Source organism: Lycium barbarum, chromosome 8 (genome assembly GCF_019175385.1).
Source record: "Lycium barbarum isolate Lr01 chromosome 8, ASM1917538v2, whole genome shotgun sequence".
NCBI lineage: Eukaryota > Viridiplantae > Streptophyta > Magnoliopsida > Solanales > Solanaceae > Lycium > Lycium barbarum.
Genome location: NC_083344.1, coordinates 106,816,333 through 106,835,516, shown reverse-complemented (window position 1 = coordinate 106,835,516; position 19,184 = coordinate 106,816,333). Strand labels below are relative to the sequence as shown.

At 33.1% G+C, this 19,184-nt stretch overlaps 1 protein-coding gene across 1 annotated transcript; it reads left to right on the top strand.

The window, feature by feature from the left end:
• The first annotated feature begins 4,178 nt into the window (after positions 1-4,178).
• Positions 4,179-9,374, top strand: LOC132606557 (cytochrome c biogenesis protein CCS1, chloroplastic-like). Its single transcript, XM_060320131.1, has 8 exons — positions 4,179-4,700; positions 6,146-6,365; positions 6,457-6,568; positions 7,116-7,388; positions 7,485-7,753; positions 8,413-8,569; positions 8,667-8,750; positions 8,893-9,374. Exons 1-8 carry the CDS (start codon positions 4,295-4,297, stop codon positions 9,046-9,048), a joined length of 1,677 nt encoding a protein of 558 aa, XP_060176114.1. The 5' UTR covers positions 4,179-4,294; the 3' UTR covers positions 9,049-9,374.
• Positions 9,375-19,184: the final 9,810 nt, after the last annotated feature.

Genomic DNA, 19,184 nt, shown 5'->3' with positions numbered 1-19,184 from the left:
ACCCGCGACCTTGCAGTCACCTTTACAGCTCAACTGGTAAGAGGCGATTCCCTCAGGGGAATGTAAAGGTGACTGCAAGGTCGCGGGTTCGAGGCGCTGCAGCGTGTATTATCGAACTGGCTAAGCACCCTTTCACACAATACCCAAGTATGTCATGTCATGTTCATGTTCATGGGGCTCAGTCCCGGGGGCTGCAAGCGTACATGCTGGGTCCTCACAAAAAAGGCGCCTTGTGTTTGAGGATCCACAGGGGTCTCTAGGACCTGGCCCACTGCGGGGGTTGCCCTCCATGCATGCATGTTACACTGAAGTATTGTGTGAAAGGGTGCTTAGCCAGTTCGCACACGCTGCAGCGCTTCGAACCCGCGACCTTGCAGTCACCTTTACATTCCCCTGAGGGAATCGCCTCTTACCAGTTGAGCTGCATGCATGGAGGGCAACCCGCAGTGGGCCAGGTCCTAGACACCCCTGTGGATCCTTAAACACAAGGCGCCTTTTTTGTGAGGACCCAGCATGTACGCTTGCAGCCCCCGGGCCTGAGCCCCATGAACATGAACATGACATGACATACTTGGGTATTGTGTGAAAGGGTGCTTAGCCAGTTCGACATTGTGCTGCAGCGCCTCGAACCCGCGACCTTGCAGTCACCTTTACATTCCCCTGAGGGAACATGACATGACATAGTTGATTCCCTCAGGGGAATGTAAAGGTGACTGCAAGGTCGCGGGTTCGAGGCGCTGCAACGCAATGTCGAACTGGCTAAGCACCCTTTCACACAATACCCAAGTATGTCATGTCATGTTCATGTTCATGGGGCTCAGGCCCGGGGGCTGCAAGCGTACATGCTGGGTCCTCACATCAAACCCTTACCAACAAGGTGAAAATGCAAGTAGATAACCAACTGAGGTACCAGATCCATAAGAGACAAGTTTTATATGTTTAGAACTTTAGATGTTGAGAAAATAAATATTCTTTAATTATTTATTGTTCAAATCTCAATAACATTTTCATATTCAGATGTGTATTTGAATTCAGATATCTTAATCTTAATGCACATTTAAATATCCAGCTATGTATTTAAATTCAGATTTAATTTTAATTAAAAATATATATATAGCGCTTAGGCTTTGACAAGGCATGTAGACCATGTTGGTATATTTTAATTTAGAGGGGAGTACGTTTATATTCTTACATGAGTGATACTTGAAGAAATTTTGTGTACTATCTAACGTTACTTTTACTGCATCTTTTTATTTTATAGATGTTCTGCATTTACATTTTATTGGTTGCACGATAACAAAATTGAAGTAAAGTTAGTACTTCAAAGGTAAGTTCAAGAAAATGAAGTAAAGTTTAATAACATAATTTAATTCAACTTTCTTGAATTCTAACACATTTTTTAAATTAACTTAACTTATAAATCATGATATTTAATTAAAAGAAAAAAATTCTAACACTACAAGAATAACATTTAAAAAGTAAAATTACTTTTTTATAAGATACGAAGCTATGCAACTTTCCATCTTACGAACTCATGCAATTTATAATGAAGAAATTAAAGTTCAAGTGCTCCAAAATAATATACATATATACAAATAGATGTAAACTTAAAAAATCAAATCTAAAATTTTAGAACATGGAGAATTTTTCCTTTATAACTATAACTAGTATACGTACCCACGCGATGCGCGGTCATTTGATAAACGTAATTACGAACATACAGGTTTATTGAACAATTTAAAGATTCAACTTATTATAAACTGATATTATAAAGCTTATATGAGAGAATGTTAGCATATTCAACACTTCGATAGGTTAAAACACTTAAATACTTATGAAAACAAACCAATATAGAAGCCTGGATCATGTATTAATTATACATGGGATCATATTACTTTACTAAAAGTTCAATTGTCATTTTATTTTTAATCAATATACCAATAACGAAATCTCCAAAAAAATGAAGACAAAAATTTATGCAATCCCCGCATAAATTTATATTCTTTATTTTTCATTATTACATTATTGATTACTTAGTATTATTACATTTGACAATTTGACTTTTTATTAACAAACCACTGGATTAATATCCATCTCTTTGTTTTGTTTTCGACATAAAATTTTGAATTTTAATACTTGAAATTACTATATGAGAATTTACATTTTTTTCATTTCCAACTTGTTGCTTAGAATTTTATCTTGATGATTTTAGTTTTTCAGATTAAAAAAAAAAATGATCTCTATTTTTAATTACAACTTATATGTGACACAACATATCTCAAATAACTTTTAAGAAAATCGATGCGCAAAAAAAATCATATTAAAATGGATCACTTATTGCTCTCCATCTATTGCTTGTTAGGAGTGGATAGATTGATCCTACCAATTCAATCTTCTCTTTTAATTTGATAACCATAATCTTTTAAATAAGAAAAAATAATAAAAAGTTAGAAAAACCTACAGAAATCAGTATTGTTGTGCTTTGCAGATACCACCATCAGGTCCTTCCGTCTCTTTGCCTTTATACCAATATGAATAACAATCAAGATGTAGCTTTAAAAAATTTCAAATAACTGAATTTGCAAACAAAAATGTGTAAAATAAGAGCAAAAAGTGAAGAGAAAAATGACTGGCTAGACTCATTCTATAATAAGAACATGTTAATATGCAACCAAAAATGTATGTGACTGCCAAAAAAAAAAAAAAAAAAAGGTCACTACCTTGCCTGCTACTGCCTGGACTTGCTCTTATACATGCATGAAACACAAAGAAGAAAGCAAACTATCTTAATATAATTGCTTTAATTTAGTGTGAAAGGTGATAAATGGTAGTAGGCAGGGCAAACATTCCACTTGGCCAATAATATTTAGGATATACGTGAAAAATAAATACAAAAATAAAAGAAAGGTTTTGAGAGTACCTCGACAGATTTAGCACATTGTTTCTTTGAAGCAGAAGTTGTACAAAATTGTAGAACCTACACAAATACAATACAAATACAAATAATATTTAAAAGTAAAAGGTTGTGTAAAATGTATGATTCGAGGGAATTAAATTGGGAAAAAAAGAAGATGAAAAGGTGGAGTAGCTCAGGAGTTAATCTAGAGATTTTTACCTTTCAAATTCAAATTTTTAATCTCAATGCAAATATTTTTAGCAAAATATTTTCTATACATAAAAAGATAATTATAGGAAAAGAAAGTTTGGTATTTATTTCTACAATTTTAGTGCCCCAAAACCAAAAACATAGCCGATTTCATTCTGCTAGTACCCTACTTATGGTGAAAGAAAAAAAAAACTATTAAAAAGGAAGTAATCATGATGAATTGATATACCGAAATGATTTTGATGTGTTCCATATTTTCAAAATTTAATTCGTTATCGGCTTAATTTCAGGAAGAATAATCATTTGATTAGTTTTAAAAAATTAACTATCTTTCAATTCAATCCAAATTCGATTTTTTATATCAATTAAAGTTTTTACATCTTTCAGTCAAATCTCAATTTAAAAGGTAACTACTTATGGGATGTTGTTTATTTCTCCAATCAAATACACCAAATTAGGTGAATACATTTACTAAGACAGAATGCATTTATTACTATTAATTATTGCTATTATACTGCCAAGGTAGTATGTATAAGCATTAATTATAATTATGTTTCATATATTAGACAAAATTACAGAATTATAGGAAGTGATTACGGTATATCTTTTAACTACAATACTTTTACCTTTCAATTCAAAGTAAATTCAAATTGACTTTTAACCATAGATTTTTGAAAACTAATTATCGTTCAAATAAAATTTAAACCATTTTCAATTAAAATGTGGCATTTGGTTAATAAATATCAAAATATTAAACAAACAATTTTGCGTACTTGTTGAACCATTATAGATTCTAGTTTTGATATTGCATTGACTTTAATCGTACGGGTGCTCTTCATATGGGCTTGAATTTACTTTAATTGCATAAAGTAACAAAGGATAATATTAGATCTTATCATTTAAAGGAGTATTCTTGACTATAAATTAGATTAAAAAATATTAATTAATTATATTTTTCCAATCAAATACATTAAATTAGATGAGTTCATTTAATAATGCCAAATTTATTACCAAATAATTATTCATATTGCGTTACTTAACTTAGTATTAAGCTAGAGTATCGTCCCGATCTACTTTAGTTGTCAGTTGAAGTACACTTTGCATCTCTTGCACGCCTTTGTGGATAAAGGAACATACATGGACTGACGCAAACCTCTTCCCTCTGCATTTTTTCTCAAGACAATTTCAATGGAGACACTCAAGATATCATCAAGAATGCGAAACCAAATTCTTCCCTTAAACCTCAAACCTTATCCCCTTATCCACAATTCAAGAATTCTTGGTGTATACAGCAACAACAAAGGCAACACTTTTTCCTTTACTCTAACATGTAAGCTCAACACAGTTAAAGGGAAAAAACCCGTCGAGGAAAAGAGTGTGATTTCAGTGCCAGGTTCTGATGGGGCCCCACCAGTTGTTGAAGTGAAAGAAGGGTCCAGAAAAAATGGTGGAAAGAAAGTGGAGGAAGTGAAGAATATTAGTGGTGTTGGTTTTGGGATATTCAAGAAGTTGCCTAGAAAAGTGTTGGGAATTTTGTCTAATTTGCCTTTGGCTATTGCTGAGATGTTTACTGTTGCTGCCTTAATGGCCTTAGGTAAATGAAAGCTGAGATTTAATCTGAAATGCTTCTTTACTTTGGTCTATAGTTATATATCTGCAAATGTAGGTGTGAAAAGCCTTTTGATAGTTTATTGAGGTACAGTTCATGCCTGGATAAATTATTTACTTTTAGGGTGTGTTTGGTATGTAAGGAAAATGTTTTCCCAGAAAATAAATGGGTTTTTTTTTTACTTATTTTCTTGTGTTCGGGCACGTAAGCAAAAAATATTATTCTAAAAGCATTTGTCTATAATCTAGACTAATACTGTGGGAGGTGGCTGCGGGGGTAGGTGTGTGGCGTGGTGGGGAGGACACAATCAATATGGTATGCGCAACTTGTTTTCCCTACTTTCACTAGAGAAGTCATTTTACTCATTTTTTAAGGAACTTATTTTCCTAGAGAAAACATTCTCCAAATATGTTGACCATCCATACATGAAAAAATTAGAAACTTTTTCCTTCATATCAAACACACCATAAGATGATCTTTTATTCTAGTAGAGACTCGCATTTCACTTTAGAGATAACTGTGAGATTTAGTGGAGTTCTAGTTTTTGGAGATATCCTAACTTGCCATAAAAAGACAACTTAATAACTATAATTGAATGAAATGTGCCTGAATAAAGCAAAATAGATGTAGAGGATTCATATAGCCGACGCCAACTAGTTTGGAATTGAAGCTTAATTGATTGATTGATTGAGAAATGTAACGTATTTCATGCATATGCGCGACATACATATTACGGTAGAGGACAAATGATTATGGTGTGACTGGTGTTGATTCCGTAGAAAAATTACCCAATTGCATTCTTATCGTTGATGATTTATATAATAGTTCATGTGGTTCCCATGTATAAGCTTTCATCATAGCTAAGTTTGCTCAATAATTCTTGATTTTGGCTTTGCATTTCTTATCCTTAATTATTTGCGCAGTAGCTATTCCAATTGCATACCTATGCAGCTATGCTGCAGACATGTAGTATTGGCACATTCATGATCTGAATTATCGGATTTCAATTTGGAGTTCTCATCCTATCTCACCTTCGCTCAAATTCCACAAAAGATATCATGTTCTTGTGAGATTCTAAGTCCATTTCACTTAATTATATATAAAGAAGAGACATTTCAGCTCCACCTTCCATCTTGCCATGACTACGAGCTTTTTCCTCGAAATCATAGCATTACCATTAGCTTTTTCCTCTGAAAACTAGCATGAAACCAGAATATTTAGACTGTTAATGCAGTGTGGTGCAATTATTGTTCAATATGTGTTCGTATTAAAAAAAAAAATATGAGTAATCAAATGTGAAAATTTGAACTATAAACTCTTCTTTCCATCTTAAATCAACCATGCTGATAACTTCTTATTATTTGTTCCTCTCAATATGAGTATGCTGCAATAACTGGAGGTTGGTTTTGTTTCTCTTTGTTCCCTTGAAGGAACTTTCATTGACCAAGGCGAGGCTCCAGAATACTACTTTCAAAAGTTTCCTGAAGATCATCCTCCCTTGGGTTTTTTCAGCTGGAGATGGGTTCTCACCATGGGCTTTGATCATATGTTCTCGTCACCCGTTTTCCTGGGAACATTGGCTCTTCTTGGAGCATCCTTGATGGCTTGCACATACACAACACAGATTCCCCTTGTGAAGGTAGCAAGAAGGTCTGCTTTTCAGTCCAACTATATGTGATTTTTCTTCTTCTTGGGTTCTCTAAGTATAACTAGGGTTAAGAGAAATTGACCGAATCTGCAGATGGTCTTTCTTAAAATCACCAGAGACAATTCGTAAGCAAGAATATGCAGATACTCTGCCTAGAGCATCAGTTAAAGACTTGGGTGTTATACTGATGGGAGCTGGATATGAGGTATAAATATAACACTTCTCCTAGTTTTCTTCTTGATTTGTTTTCTTTTCTTGGTTTAGAGTGGAAATGTCCAGATTTAAAGGTCTGTCATAGGAATGAGCGACCTTGATATTTCACTTTTACCAAACGGAGAAATGCTCAGGTTACATAAATAGATAACTAAAAAAGTTGTCTATAGGGCTGCTGAGCACTTGGCTTTCTTCAAAGAGAGATGAGATCTTTCTTAAATTGTTACTGGTGTCCATTACGGCGCCATTACCCTATGCCTGCAATACTCTATAGAGTTTAAGACAGAGTGCATATTTTTTCTTTTCTTTCTGTTAGCGCTACTATCTTTTAAACATGTTTCATGTTATCCCATTGACAGAATGGAGAATGTAAGATTTGATTTGCTCCAATGTGGAACCTTAGTGATATTTTCTGAATCATTTATCTGCTCGCCCATTTTTATGTCCTTGCATGGCTTGTTCTCAAACATCTTTTAGTGTCTTACTTTCTTCAAACTATGACATTTTAGATTAACCTTTAGAAACCTCGGTATCTTCAGGTATTCCTAAAAGGGCCAGCTCTGTATGCATTTAAAGGGTTAGCAGGTAGATTCGCTCCAATTGGTGTACATTTATCTCTGCTGCTTATAATGTCTGGAGGAACTCTTAGTGCAACTGGAAGCTTTAGAGGGGCTGTGACTGTTCCACAAGGTTTAAGTTTTGTTGCCGGAGATGTACTTGCACCATATGGGTTTCTATCCACTCCTTCTGATGCTTTCACTACAGAGATTCATGTCAATCGATTCACCATGGATTACTACGACAGTGGAGAGGTATGCAAAATCAGATTATGAAAGACAAATGTGTTTCCCTCAATACAAACTGCTGAGGAGCCCTTGTTTTCCCCTTGTCTTTAATATGTGTTGTAGGTCGCACAGTACCATACTGATCTTTCATTATTTGACCTTAATGGAAATGAAGTAATGAGGAAGATTATAAGTGTAAATGACCCCTTAAGGTATGGGGGAATCACTATATACCAGACAGATTGGAGTATCTCAGCACTGCAAGTACTGAAGGATGGTGAAGGTCCTTTTAATTTGGCTATGGCACCACTGCAAATGAATGGTGGGGACAAGAAGCTGTTTGGTACATTCCTACCAGTCAGTGATGATAATTCACCCAATGTTAAGGGAATGTATGTTCTTTAACTACTACCACACTATCTAGATAACTGCTTAAACTCATGGACCTTTGAGCCGCTTGCTTTTCTTCTAATATAATATGGAGCATAAAGTTGATTAGTTCCTAGGGCTTTTTTCATTACTGGCCTTTCTGCCGAAATTTATTACTGGCGCTAGCTAAAGTATATAAAATTTATACGCCTATTGTGTATTATGTATATTATACGTATACTTTGTGTATACAATATGTATATTATATGCATATTTATACTTAATATACAATCCTATACATTTTCTGGATATTATTCTTTTGAGCGTTCCAAAAATATAATTTTTCTAGTTTCCATTATTTGTGTAATAGGTGCCCCATTTCGCAAGCTACAGGAATCTGGTTTTTTTAGTGTTTTTCAAAATACAGGAAGAAGAACATGGTGAATTAAGGGCCAGAAAGTTAAAAATATCAGAACCTTGTTCAGGAAATTGTTTGTCTGTTACTCTCTATAGATGCATGAGCTTTCGATGTCAGGTCCAAATCTTGGTGACCTGCTGGAATAACAAAATTTCGGGAGACAATAGGAATCTTCAACTTTCTGACTTGCTTATGTCTTTAGAGTTCTCCATTATGTCAACTATTCTGATTCTTTTTTTGTCCTTGTGGCGGCTCATAATTCAGATCAATGCTCGCACGTGATTTGCAGTCAATTATTCTTTATGATAAAGAAGGGAAATTTGCTGGAGTTAGACGGCCTAATTCAAAGCTTCCAATTGAGATTGATGGAACAAAAATTGTTATTGAAGATGCAATTGGCAGTAGTGGCCTTGACCTAAAGGTAAGCGAGATGAATCCTCATTTGGCAACAACCAAATTCAGTTGTTTTCCTATTTTGTTTGCAATGGCCCTTATGTGAGAACCATATTTTAATGCAGACTGATCCAGGAGTACCCATTGTCTATGCTGGTTTTGGTGCTCTCATGCTTACAACGTGCATCAGTTATTTATCTCATACACAGGTAAAACACCCTGCCAAACCATAAACAACTTTGAGCTAGTAAATTTTAGAAACCTCATTAGTCAAGTTACCAGTTTCAAAAAAAAATTAGAAATCTCATTAGTTTTTTACATGTTTTTATGTCAATTGTATTTTTTCCAAAGCTATGGGCATTGCAAGATGGAACATCGGTGGTTGTTGGGGGTAAGACCAACCGAGCCAAGGGTGAGTTTCCCGACGCAATCAATCGCTTGCTCGATCAAGTCCCGGAATTAGTTGAATCATCTTCTCGCGAGGAACAAAGGGGGCTTGATGTGTAACTAGCTGATATCGTACAACTAGGCATTCGTTCAAGAGATATCAGAAACCCAGATATCAAACCATTCATACAAAATCTTCAGCTAATAAAGACCTTTGTCTTGATTTTGCTAAATTTGTGGCTTATCACTCTTAGGACAAATTCTAGATCAAATTCTTGACCCATATAAAATAGTCCTTTTCTTTTTGTTGGGGGTATTATAGATGTATAGATAAGTTTGTACTGGAAATATGTTTCTTGGTTGATACAAACGCAACTGTATATGAACTTGTGAATTGTACTTTGTCCATACAGGAGAAAATGAAAAGATTCAATGCTTGTATTTGACATTAATCTTCATAGACACGTGAATTTGGCCTCTCATTTTGTTCTAGCATGCAATTTTCTTCTAACTAAGTTTGACAAATCGCGCAATGCACGATCTTATACTATAATGTGAATTATTTTATGTGCAAATCGTTGTGAAAATCTACATAAACAGCCATATCTTCGTATGTTTTTGGTCCAACTTGAGTTCATTGGTTACTGGATTTGTTTTTAAGATTTGTCTGACATTTGCGGTTCTCGTTTGGACTACAATGTGCGTTACCGTGAGCTGGATAGTCACAAATTCACAATTAACTCTACAAATCCAACAACACAAATATTGTGGATGCAGATCTTTTATATGATGTCAAATATGATACTCTACAATTGGTTTCAACCTCTATATGCAAGGACATTCAAAATATCCGATTTATGAAGTATTGCATGAATGACAAAACTAAAGTATTTAATATGATAGAGCGATACAAAAAATTTGAATACAGAACCGTCGTCTATTTCTTGTTCATAGTCGATTATGTATCCATTTACGGAGTTTGCGGAGCCTTGTTAACTTCATCTGCATTTCTGAGTTGCAAGAGGATATAACGTAGATGTCATAGAATGATAGAATTTATTTGATGTCATATAAAGCACCTTAGATTTTTATTTTATTTTTCATTTGCTCGCCTCTTTTATGGGCAGGTAACTAAAAAGCGGTGTGTATTAGACACTTTGAAACGTTTGGTGTATAAAGGATTTCTCGTGATCAAGGAATGTGTAACAAGGATTTCGCTACAATCTCAAGAGCAATCTATGTATTAAGCCTTCAAGAAATAATCATGCAACATTTTTCAGTTCATCTTTGATACGAGAGCAGTCTTCGTTATTTATTACTCCCTCCGGATCAAAAAAAGAGTCCACTTAATCATTTACACACCCCTTAAGAAAATACTAACTCCTAAACAAAAATAGGTAATTTGACTAAACTATCTCTAATTAAATAGGCATTGGGATTTGATCATATAACACTTAATAGTGACAAATATGAAAAAAGAAGGTTAATTCTTTCTTGATTTGCTAAGTGGACTCTTTTTTTTATACAAGAAAAAAAGGCTAAGTGGACTTTTTTTTTTATCCGGAGGGAGTAATCTCTTAAGACTTTTTATTAATCTTTCTTTAAAAGCTCCTCCCTAAAAGGAACCCAAATCTTCCTTTATACTATCTGCTAAAGCTTTTATCTATTTACACTACCACCTAATTTTAATAAAAGCAACTAAATCCTCAAAAAGAAAAGATTTTTCAAAACTAACTTCACAAAAGAACTACAATAAGTTATTTTAAAATGGTAATCAACTCGAACTCTAAAAAATCAAAGCTTTCATCTAATATGGAAAATATTGTGAAGAGAAATCATTTGGGTTCGATGAAATGTGGTGTAGTTTTGATTGATGTTCAATTGTTGTAATTGTTTATCGGAACTGAGCACCGGATTTTATTTGTTATGCTTGTCCGTTTGCTTGTTTTACATAGTATTGTATAGCGCTAAACTGAAAAAAACGTAAAATTAAGAAGGTTCAATTTACAAAGTAAATTCAGACACCTATGATTTTCAATCTACATATGCTTATATCAAATGCAACATTAAACAATTTTTATAACCATCTCCGAATTATACAATTTACTCTGTTAAATTTTAATTAAAAGCTTTGTAGTTAAGAACTTAAGATAAGAGTCTTGCGAGGTGAGACAAGATAATATCTCCGATGGTCACTCATCTATTGGTGTTTCACTCAAAAAGTCATTCAACTTTATTTTCTAACTAGAAAGTCACTCAACAATGGGTGTTTCATTCAGAAAGTCACTCAACTTTATCTTTTAACCAGAAAGTCACTCAACTATGGGTGTTTCACTCGGAAAGTCACTCAACTTTGTTTTTTAACCAGAAAGTCACTCAACCTATTTAGATGATTTTTTAATTATATTTTGTTGATTTTAATTTAAAGCTAAAATTGTAAGAAATAAAAAAGTACCCATGTTAACCATTTTATTGACCCGCCCACTTGACCTGACTAAAACAATATTGACCAATACCTTTTAAAAATATATTCATGGAGTTAAATCATATTTAACTTTTAATTACACTCCACAATCATAGTTATCGGCTTAGATGACTTTCTACAATTTCCATTTACTGTACTAAGGAAAAACAACTAAATATCCAATGAAAAATAAGAAAAAGATTCAGTCATTTTCATGGAGTTAAATCATATTTGACTTTTAATTGCATTACTCAATCAGAGTTTAACAGATTGACTTAGATGACTCACTTACAAACAAGCAGTGAAATCTAATTAATACGGTGATTCTTTTAGTTAATTAACAATAGAGTTTTTTTTCTATACAATAAGTATAGTTTAGCCTATTATACTAAATCAGTAATTATTTTTATCAGATTATCAATATGATTATTTTTATTTAGTTGAGTCAAGTGGACGGGTCAATAAAATGATTAAAATGGATGTTTTTTTAATTTCTTACAATTTTGACTTTAAATAAAAATCAGCAAAATGTAATTAAAAAATCACTTAAATAAATTGAATGACTTTGCAGGTTAAACATCAATAGTTAAGTGACTTTCTGGTTAGAAAACAAAGTTGAGTAACTTTGTACGTGAAACATCAATAGTTGAGCGACTTTCTCGTTAGAAAACAAAATTGGGTGACTTTTTGAGTGAAACACCAATAATTGAGTGTTTTCTGGTTAGAAAACAAAGTGGAGTAACTTTGTAGATGAAACATTAATAGTTGAGTGACTTTCTGGTTAGAAAACAAAGTTGAGTGGCTGTTTGAGTGAAACACCAATAATTGAGTGTTTTTCTGGTTAGAAAACAAAGTTGAGTGATTTCCTGAGTGAACTACTCATAGTTGACTGACCATCTGAGATATTATCTCAAGTTGAGACTCCATCTCAATTAAAAAAAAAATTGTAAGAGGGGGCATATTCACGGGAGCAGAAGGACAATAGGGGTCTAAAGCCAAACTTTATTATGAGGCCTTAAACTTTAAAAAAACATCATATTAAGTAACCTGACTCATGCTTTATAATTGATGTATTTGAGTTCTGATAAATATATAAATAAAAATACTACTAAAGCTAAAAAATTTAAAAAATTAATAAATTTTAAATTTAAAGAAAAAGATACTTCGTAAAAAATTAGAACATAGAATCTTATTCTAGAAATTGTTAACTTGATATCGGAATAAAATTACATTAATTAATTTATTTACTACTATGCTTGAAAACTTGAAAAAAGATGAAAAATACATTTTATTTATTTAATGCCTTTCATATCTAATATCTAATACAATTATTATTAGAATGTACATTAATCATGTGCCATCATCAATCACAATGGCTAAATAATTCTCTCCTTTTTTTTTTTTTTATAAAGATCTTATACTCCCTCCTCCGTTCACCTTTACTTGTCCACTATTTCAAAAATAGATTTCTACTTTTACTTGTCCACTTTCGCATATCAAGAGAAAAGTAATTTATTTTTTCTGTTTTACCCTTAGCATTATTTACTCATTCCAAATCCAATACAATTATACATCAATTAATATGGACATCATGGTAAAATATACACTTCATTTATTATTTTTTAAGAAGTGTGCAAAGTCCATAATGGACAAGTAAAAGTGAACGGAGGGAGTACTTGTGGGGCAATTTGCAGGATTGCCCTTCGCTGGGGGTGGTCTTTAATTTTCAACTCTCAAAATGGTGGTTTTTAAATTTTGCCCTTCAGGCAGAAATTCTGCCTTAAGGCAGAATTTACATGGCACAGGTAGAATTTCTGCCCATGCAAATTCTGCTTGTGAGGCCCAAATTCAGCCTTAAGACAGAATTTCGCTGGGTAGATTTGCAAAATTCTGCCTTGCGTTTTTTTTTTTTTTTACTGAGCTGCGGTTCGAACAAACCACCTCGAGGTGTTAGGGAAAGGGTAAAACTTAAAGACAATGGGGCCTAAAGCCATTGCTTCATTGGCTTGACCCTTGAGACGACATCACATATTGAGACTAAATTTGAGTGGAGGCTATATTTATTTTATTTCATAGTTGTGAGGCAAATATGAGTACATATTCCAAACACTCATACTATAAATACCAAGAATGTATCAGTTTTTTTTTTTTTTTTTATCATAAGGGAACCCGCAGCTGCTACCTGTCTGGTGCGCACAGGATAAACCCCGCTACTATTTTCTTTTTATCTGTAATCAAGCATTTGTGCTCATACTTTATATGGTTTATCGTGATGATTTGAATCGATGGTTTTTAGTGTTTTTACGTAACTCACCATTCGCTTATGAATTTGCAGGTAGTTTAGGGATCCTTCCAAAGGATTTATATCATATATATAGTTCAATTCAAGAATAAGTTTTCGCATTTTAATTTTTTATTTTTCTCCTTAATTTTTCAGTCAGGTTTCAAGAAGCAGCGGAGTGGTGCGGCTAAGATTATTTTGGTTATCTCAGATACCACCTACAGTATAAACATTCGAGATAGTATTTTTTCATATGAATCTTCAATTGAAAGATAAGTTTAGCATGTGTTTTTTTTACTCATTTGTGCAATCTATACATAGCTATTCAAGTTATTTAACCTATATATGTTACCATGTAATTTTTCTAAGGGAACAAAAAGAAAACGAGCCCTGAGATAAACTGGGTTGGGTAGTAAGTACTTTTAACAAGAATGATTCATTGCTACAAACCTTATAAACCTCTTAATAAATTCACTTGAATATAGATTTCACAAGAAGTATCACAAATTCTTTTTCTTCTTTGAGTAAGATGTAATTATTTTTTCCGTTTTCTTCTCGTATCACACACAGTATGTTACTATTATCAGTAACTACTAATTCATAACTTTTTGAGGACTGTGTGCCATTATGAATTATTCTTTGTTCCTGCGCCGAAGAATGATCTCGTGGGTGTTATTTTATTAACTGAGTCATGTTTTTGCCAAGTCTTGCTAAAAACTGCGACGTGATAGGATATCATTTACTCCGAAAACGATAGTAATATTTTGCTTACTATGGAGTTCTCATTTTCATCAAGCTTTTGTGAGACTTGAGTTACTGTAACATACATCGGTGGGTGTCTTTTTTTGGTTCTAGAATTTAATGCAAAAACCTCTATAAATCTTGAGTATTCATATTTAAATTCATGATCTACTCCAAATTCAATAAAATATTTAAGAGAAGAATTAATTTTTGATGAGGCACCGACTGAATTGCTCAATCACAGGCAACTTGATCGTTGTTAACAATAATGAGAGTGAGACTATTCTCAATTAACACATTAGCAATTACAATTTTAATCCTCTCAAATTAACATCTGTAGTACAATTGGTGTAGAGGGTTTGTCATTTTTGTTGAAGGTTACAAAAAAATTATGCTCGAAATTTGAATATTATACATATGTTTTTTAGATAAGCTTGCAAGTAGCTGCTATTGTACATATATCTATAGTATGAGTACTTGAATGGAGTTAGACATTGAAGCATAAACACACATAGTCCACTTGGTGCAAGGATCTTTGGTATTTTCTCGAAGGTTAAAACATTAATTTTGCGGTCAGATGATGTTGTACATGTTAGGTATTTGGTGTGAATGGGAAATGAAAGTTTTATTTCCCCTTTTTCGGAAAAATATTTTTTTTGTCGAAAAGTTACATGCCTTTTCAGAAAAGACACACTTATTTCGTTAACAGACACCTGTTGTTGGTTATAAATATCTAGTCATCCCTTCAGATTTTCCTAATGAAAAATTCTGAATTCTTCTATCTTCTTTTTTTGCACTTCATAAAAATTCTGTGTGATTTTACAGCCTTCGAGTGGTTCGCTGTCACCAAAGTTTGCAGTACCGCTACTACGGTGAGTAAATCGTTCTATCCTGGGAGGATATATTCCATAACCTCGGGTACATTGAGGGGAATAATTTCCTTAAGGACACACTGTGCATTCAGTGGGCTCGATTTAATTCCTACACATATTTTCAGATACTGTTCTTCTGATTTTCGTTTCTGAAATTTGCTTCTGTTTCTGTTTAAGTATATTTTTGAATACAGGTTACTAACAATCTTAAGGAAATTATAATTTTTATAGTCTGTGTTCATCGCTCTTCTGTTTATTGGAAACTAAACAAGAAAGAGAAATTTTTGTCTATGAAATAGGACAATACCAACATCTGAAAGATCCCTTCAGTATACGGATAAGCATCCATAATATTGATACTTTCCCTTTTTATGATTTCAAAATAGTAATGTAGGAAGGGACAACAAATAGTGATTGACCAGGAAGTCATTTGAGTTTTCTCATTTGAAAGACTTGAAACGTTGATGCTCTAATAACATTTGGAAAAGAGATTTGGCACCGAATGGAAAGAAATTAGTTGGTGCTGCAACAAACACGAAGAAAGTTTTTGTTTCAAATTCGAAAAAATGTCTGTTGGGAGACTAATTTAGTGTCTGGATATTCACATGTGTCTTTTATTTAATGATATTATTTTTCTGTGTCCTGCTTTGGACTAAAAAAAAAATTTAAAAAAAAATGAAAGGATGGTTGATGTGACAGATGAGGAGCAATGCCTCAAGATTTAATCTTAAGTGAATGTGATGTTCTTCCATTAATATGCTCCAAATGTTTAACTGAATATGAAGAGTTGTCATCAAATGAATTAACCGATACAACTTTTCGGGCGTAATTTGTTTGTTATGGTTACTGTTGGGAGAGATTGGAATGACATTAAAATTGAGTTATATTTTCTTCACTCCCTTGTCATTTAATCTCCTACCCTTATGATTTATTAAATTCATGTGTTTATACATGTTAGGGTAGATATTTCATGTATTTGATGATCTCAAAGTATATTCTATGGCAGAAACATTAGTAATACATGGCAAGGTGCTGAAAATTTATCTCAGCAACTTAACTTGAAATTTCATTCATTGAGATCATCAGTTATAATTTTCAGGAAGTATGGAACCCAACGATGAAGTGTTTTTCTTTATAGTCTACTTAGAAAAGAAAATCACTCTTTTGGGGGGGGGGGGGGGGGGGGGCAAAATAATACTCTTTTTGGAGACTAAAACCTTTGTGGTTTTCTACTCCACTGTTTGGAGATTAAAATCTGTGTGATTTTTTACTCCAAGTTACTACTCGGTTTAAAGAATATAAAAATTTTATCGAGTTAGTAAATTCGGTTTAAAGAATATCAAAACTTTGCTGAAGTTAGTAAATTGTGTTGGTTTGAAGAAATAAAATCTTCATTGATTCTCATTGTTTTGAAGGAAAAAAAAAGTATTTTTCCAGAAATAAAAGTACTATTTCCTGAGATAAAAAGATATCTTTTTCCAGGAATAAAAAGTTACTTTTTTGGAAATTAAAATCTTCAGATTTCCTACTCAAGTTTTGAGATGAAAGTTTTCGTAACTTTCTACTCATTTGTTTACTCGATTTGAAGATATAAAAACTTCATTGAGTATATATAAGTTTCTGCATTCGGTTTGAAGATATAAAATCTTCACCGATTTATTAAATCTATTTGTGACAGAAAGTATTAGGTTTGAAGATATAAAAACTTCACCGTTTTATTCTCTGGTTAAGTGGAAAAAAAAAACTTATGATCGTAAGGATGTTCATTGCATTCTATGGTACGACTGACTGATAGAGATGAAAATTAAAGGAAAATTCTAATTGGAGGTTTAAAGTGTGAACGGACACATTTTTTTTCTATAACTCCTTGTGATTGTCCTTCTGATTACAAAATTCAGTGGCTAAGAATTTATATGAAGAGGATCATATTAATTGCTGGACATTAAATATGTCCATGTTATCTATGTTCATGGCAAAGCCTTCTTCATCAGTCACGTTTCCTGTTTCCCTAACAGTCTCAAAGAGATTCAGGCCATCAATTTCTTACTGATAATTTAAGTGTTGATAAAGTGGTTATGATGCAAGGAGCAGGAGCTGGTTTCTTTTGTTCTCCTTTTACTAATGGGTGACTAGTATGTACGAGACTGATTCACGGGAAGTAAGTCCATACGTGTTTAATGATGACGTTGCATTGTGAAGGAACAATTTAACATAGATGGTAAATGCCTTATAAACAAGTTCTGGTTTGCCTCAGAACTTGTGAGGAGAAGCTATCCTTACAGCTAGTCGAATACTCAATCGAGTGCCCCATAGTAAAACACAATCTATTCCATGTGAAAAGTGGACAGGAAGAAAGCCTCATTTGAAATATTTCAAAGTGTGGGGGTTGTTTGGCCAAAGTGAAAGTTCCTAAACCCCAAAGAGTAAAATAGGACTTAAAACTGTTGATTGTGTTTTGATTGGATATGCCACAAATTGTAAAGCATATCAATTTTGGTGTACAAATAAGAAAATTTGACATTCATGTTAATACGGTAATTGAATCATATAATGTTGAAACTATTTATCCGTATAAAAAGGAATGTGCGACGTCTAGTGAAAGATCTAACGACTGGAAAGAAACAAAGGAAAGTACACATAACAGGAAAATCCAAGGAATAGTAAACGTCAAAGGATGTCTATATTCTTTGGACTATATTTTCTGATATTTTTGTTGGAAAATGAGCCTCAAACTTTTTAAAGAAGCTATGATTTCTTTTGAAGCTTAATATTGGAAAGAGGCAGTCAATAGTGAAAATTGAATTCATATTGAACAACCATACATGTGAATTGGTTGATCTTGCTCCTAGGGACAAACCTTTGAGTTCCAAATGAATTTTGAAAGGAAAATGAAAGTTGATGGCACTATTGATAAATGCAAGGCAAAATTTGTTGTCAAATGTTATAGACAAAAAGAAGGTCTTGAGTATTTTGACACATACTTGCTAGTAACAAGGATTATATCCATACGGGTATTAGAAGCATTGACAGATGTGTATGGTCTTGAAATCTATCAAACGGATGTTAAGACAACTTTCTTAAATGGAGATTTGTGGAAGCAATTTACATGGAACAACGTAAGAGTTTTGTGGTTCCTGGTAACGAAAAGAAGGTGTGCAAACTTGTTAAGTCGTTATACGGACTAAAACAAGCACCCTTAACAATGTCATGCTAAATTTGATCAAACAATGTTGGCAAATGGTTTAAGATTAATGAGTGTGATAAATGAGTTTACATTAAGAACTTTCTAAATCATATAGTCATTGTTTGTTTATTTATTGATAATGAGTAAAGACATTAATGACATAAATGCTACTAAGCGTATGCTTGTTAGAAATTTTGATATGAAAGACTTAGAGGTTGTCGATTTAATTCCAAGAATTAAAAACCACCGAACTTTTTAAAGTCTAGCATTGTCTCAGTCTCATTATGTTAAAATGGTACTTGAACCATTCAAGTATTAAACGCCGATTAATGTAAATCTTGCTATTGCAAAGAATAGTGGTGACAACAAGTCTCAATTGGACTATATGCTTGGGTATTAAAGAAGCAGACTTGAGTGTTACAATGAAATCTGAATTATTGAATGTGCAGCTGCTGAATAGAAGTGGAATGGTTGGACAAAAAAAATATTATTAAAAGTTGTGGCCACAACTGTTGCCAACTATCCACACATATTGTTATAATGATGCTACATCAAGTGTAGCTAATAATCAGATATGTAAACTCAAGATGCATGAGTCTTCGACATACTTAAAACTTTATATTGCATTACAATAAATATCTTGCGGTTGTTGAAGGATATGTTGTTGCAAATTGGATCACCGGATGAACTGAATCTAAATCCACAAATGAATAT

Bases quoted from the DNA above. Each gene is read 5' to 3' on its own strand.
- LOC132606557 (XM_060320131.1), top strand. From the start codon at position 4,295: ATGGAGACACTCAAGATATCATCAAGAATGCGAAACCAAATTCTTCCC. The intron at 4,701-6,145 runs GTAAATGAAAGC...GTTCCCTTGAAG, and splicing joins TGCTGCCTTAATGGCCTTAG to GAACTTTCATTGACCAAGGC. The intron at 7,389-7,484 runs GTATGCAAAATC...TATGTGTTGTAG, and splicing joins ATTACTACGACAGTGGAGAG to GTCGCACAGTACCATACTGA.